A 3,126-nucleotide genomic window follows, 5' to 3' on the forward strand; every position below is an offset into this window, starting at 1 on the left:
AGTTGGCTTTAAATACAAGACTATCAGTTCAGTGGTATGCATTATTGGATTAGGAAGTATTCAAAAATGTTTCAGAAAGAAAGACAGGTTCGGGTAACAGCACATTGACCTAGCAAGCAAAGCCAGTCTTAGAAATGTTTTGTCTGAAAGATTATGTCAGATACCTGCTTGATTTCACACTAGGAAGCAGCAGATGGTTTGAGAACACATGGTACAGTAAGCTCTACTAGAGAAGAGAATTCACTACAATAAAGAGCACAGCATGCAGAATTTCCTCAAAATTAAACAAAATATTCACTTTAACAGGAGACTTTAAAGTAGTAGCCAGAAAGCCTTTAATCAACAGCACATTTGGCGAAAACTACCAAATACAATTTTAATAAAAGATATAGTACTCAGAATGTCATTCATACATCACTAAGTAATTCAGGTACGAAACGAGTAAAATACCTGTGGAGAACACGATACCAGTGCTCTTTCTGCTCCACATAACTGTAATGTAAAAAGTGAAAAAAAAAATTACACTCTTGAGAAAGCCAAAAATTTTTCACACTTTTTAAAATTATTACTATTTATCACAGTTTATTCACTTCGTATCCAGGCTCTGCCCCACCCCTAGTCCTCTGATAGAAGTGGTCCACCTCCCCTACTATCTGACCCTAGTCCATCAGGTCTCATCAGTCCAGGCTACCACTTTCTTCCTTTGGGGCCTGTCAAGGCTGTCCCACCCCCAACCAGGTGGATGTGACCAAAGAGCCAGTCTTCCTCATACAAATATTATAAGACAATTGCCGGCCAGGTTCCAGGTTCGGTTTGGAAGTTGAGCTGTCTGGAAAGTTTGGCGTGCTGTAGTCTGAGCTCAGCTGCTGTGTACTGTGAGGGGATTTCAGACGACTTCCAAAGTGACGACATGAATTCAATTATCTATGCTGATGTGAATGTGAACTTCACTCGGGAAGAATGGGCCTTGCTGGATCCTTCCCAGAAGAGTCTCTACAAAGATGTGATGATAGAGACCTACAAGCACCTTACAGCTGTAGGCTACAATTGGGAAGACCATAATATGGAAGAACATTATCAATCTTCTAGAAGATATGGAAGGAATGAAAGAAGACATATTTATGAGAAGCATTATGAATGTAAGCAGTATAGTAAAGCCTTTTCCCAACCCAGTGGTATCCTCATGCACAGAAGAACACATACTGGAGAAAAACCCTATGAATGTAATCAGTGTGGTAAAGGCTTTTCACAACATGGAAATCTGGAAAGGCATAAAAAAACACATACTGGAGAGAAGCCCTACGAATGTAGTCAGTGTGGGAAAGCCTTTTCACAATTGCATAGTCTCCACATTCATAAAAGAACACATACTGGAGAGAAACCCTATGAATGTAATCAATGTGGTAAAGCCTTTTCAAACCTGAGGACACTCCAAGTGCATAAAAGAACACACACTGGAGAGAAACCCTATGAATGTATTGAGTGCGGCAAAGCCTTTTCTCAACAGGGAATTCTCCAAATGCATAAAAGAACACATACTGGAGAGAAACCCTATGAATGTATTCAGTGCGGCAAAGCCTTTTCACAACACTCTAGTCTATACATGCATAAAAGAACACATACTGGAGAGAAACCCTATAAATGTAATCAGTGTGGGAAAGCCTTTTCACAGGTCGGTAGTCTCCACAGTCATAAAAGAATACATACTGGAGAGAAACCTTATGAATGTACTCAATGTGGTAAAGCCTTTTCACACCTCCGTACACTCCAAGTGCATAAAAGAACACATACTGGAGAGAAACCCTACGAATGTAATCAGTGTAGTAAAGCCTTTACACAGTCCAGTGCTCTCCAAGCGCACCAAAGGACACATACTGGGGAGAAACCCTATGAATGTAATCACTGTGGTAAAGCCTTTTCAAAACCCAGTAGTCTTCAAAGGCATAAAGGAACACATAATGGAGAGATACCCTACGAATGATATCAATATGGTAAAGCCATTGCGTGTAGTAGTGGTCTTCAGAGGCATGAAAGTATTCAAACTGCAAAAAAACCCTATGAATGTAATCATTGTGTTAAATCCTTTTCACAACCCTGTTGTCTCGAAGTGCATAAAAGAACACATATTGGAGGGAAACCATAAAAATGTAATCTGTGTGGGAAAGCCTTTTCATGAAATGGAAATCTCCAAAACAATAAAAGAACACATACTGGACAGAAACCCTGTGAATGTAATCAAGGTGGTAAAGCCTTCACACATTGCAGTGATCTCCAAAGGCATGAAAGATTTCATACTGGAGTGAAACCCAATGAATATACTCAACGTTGTAAGGCCTTTGCACATTGCTGTGATCTCCTAAAGGCTGAAAGATTTCAGACTGGAGTGAAACCCTATAAATATAACCAGTAAACCTTTTGCATGTCACATTTTTTCAAAGCCTTGAAAGAAACCTTTCTGGAGAGAAAACCTTGTGAATGTTTTTAGTATAACGAAACCTATGTACATTTCTATATGCTTCTCGTTCATGAATGAATCAGACTGAAGAAAAGCCCTAGGAATGTGTTTCATATGGTAACTCAAGGCGTTGTTTTCATGTTTCATAGAGATGTAATGAAGTGGTCTAATCAGTAATCAACTGCAACTCACTGCATAGCTTGATGTGATATGAACATGTATATATGATTGGACTTCTGTGATTCTGTATGTTCCTCCTACTCATCCATTTGTCATTTCATCTTGAAGTACTGCATTCTATACAAAATTTATACTATAAAGATTCTATATAATGTAACAACAAGGATATTTACTTAAAAAGAAACACTTCTGGTGTGTGCATGTGACAGGATTATGTGGTTTTAATCCATGTCAGATATGTAAAGAGTGGGGGACAACTTTCTTGCATATCATTTGGCCATCTTAATATGATGATTGAGGTCTGCTTTCCAGCTTTGGACACCAAAATCCTTTCGTAGATCTGTTTCCCTGATGCTCCAATAAGATTAGTTGAGATATTATATCGATAAAACATTGTCTTTTTTCACATTATAAAAATATTGTTATGTAATAAATGATGAATTCATGGCAATTTCAATGATAAAATTTGTTTGAAAATGAAAATGTGCAGC

At 38.2% G+C, this 3,126-nt stretch overlaps 1 protein-coding gene across 1 annotated transcript; it reads left to right on the forward strand.

Annotated features, from left to right (window-relative positions):
* The first annotated feature begins 897 nt into the window (after window positions 1–897).
* Window positions 898–2,890, forward strand: LOC129674361 (zinc finger protein 431-like). Its single transcript, XM_055604332.1, is given in 1 exon segment — window positions 898–2,890. A coding segment is annotated over 1 exon segment (1,500 nt). The 5' UTR covers window positions 898–910; the 3' UTR covers window positions 2,411–2,890.
* Window positions 2,891–3,126: the final 236 nt, after the last annotated feature.

The sequence above is a fragment of the Psammomys obesus genome, unplaced genomic scaffold, assembly GCF_907164565.1.
Source record: "Psammomys obesus unplaced genomic scaffold, mPsaObe1.curated_primary_1811, whole genome shotgun sequence".
Classification (NCBI taxonomy): Eukaryota; Metazoa; Chordata; class Mammalia; order Rodentia; family Muridae; genus Psammomys; species Psammomys obesus.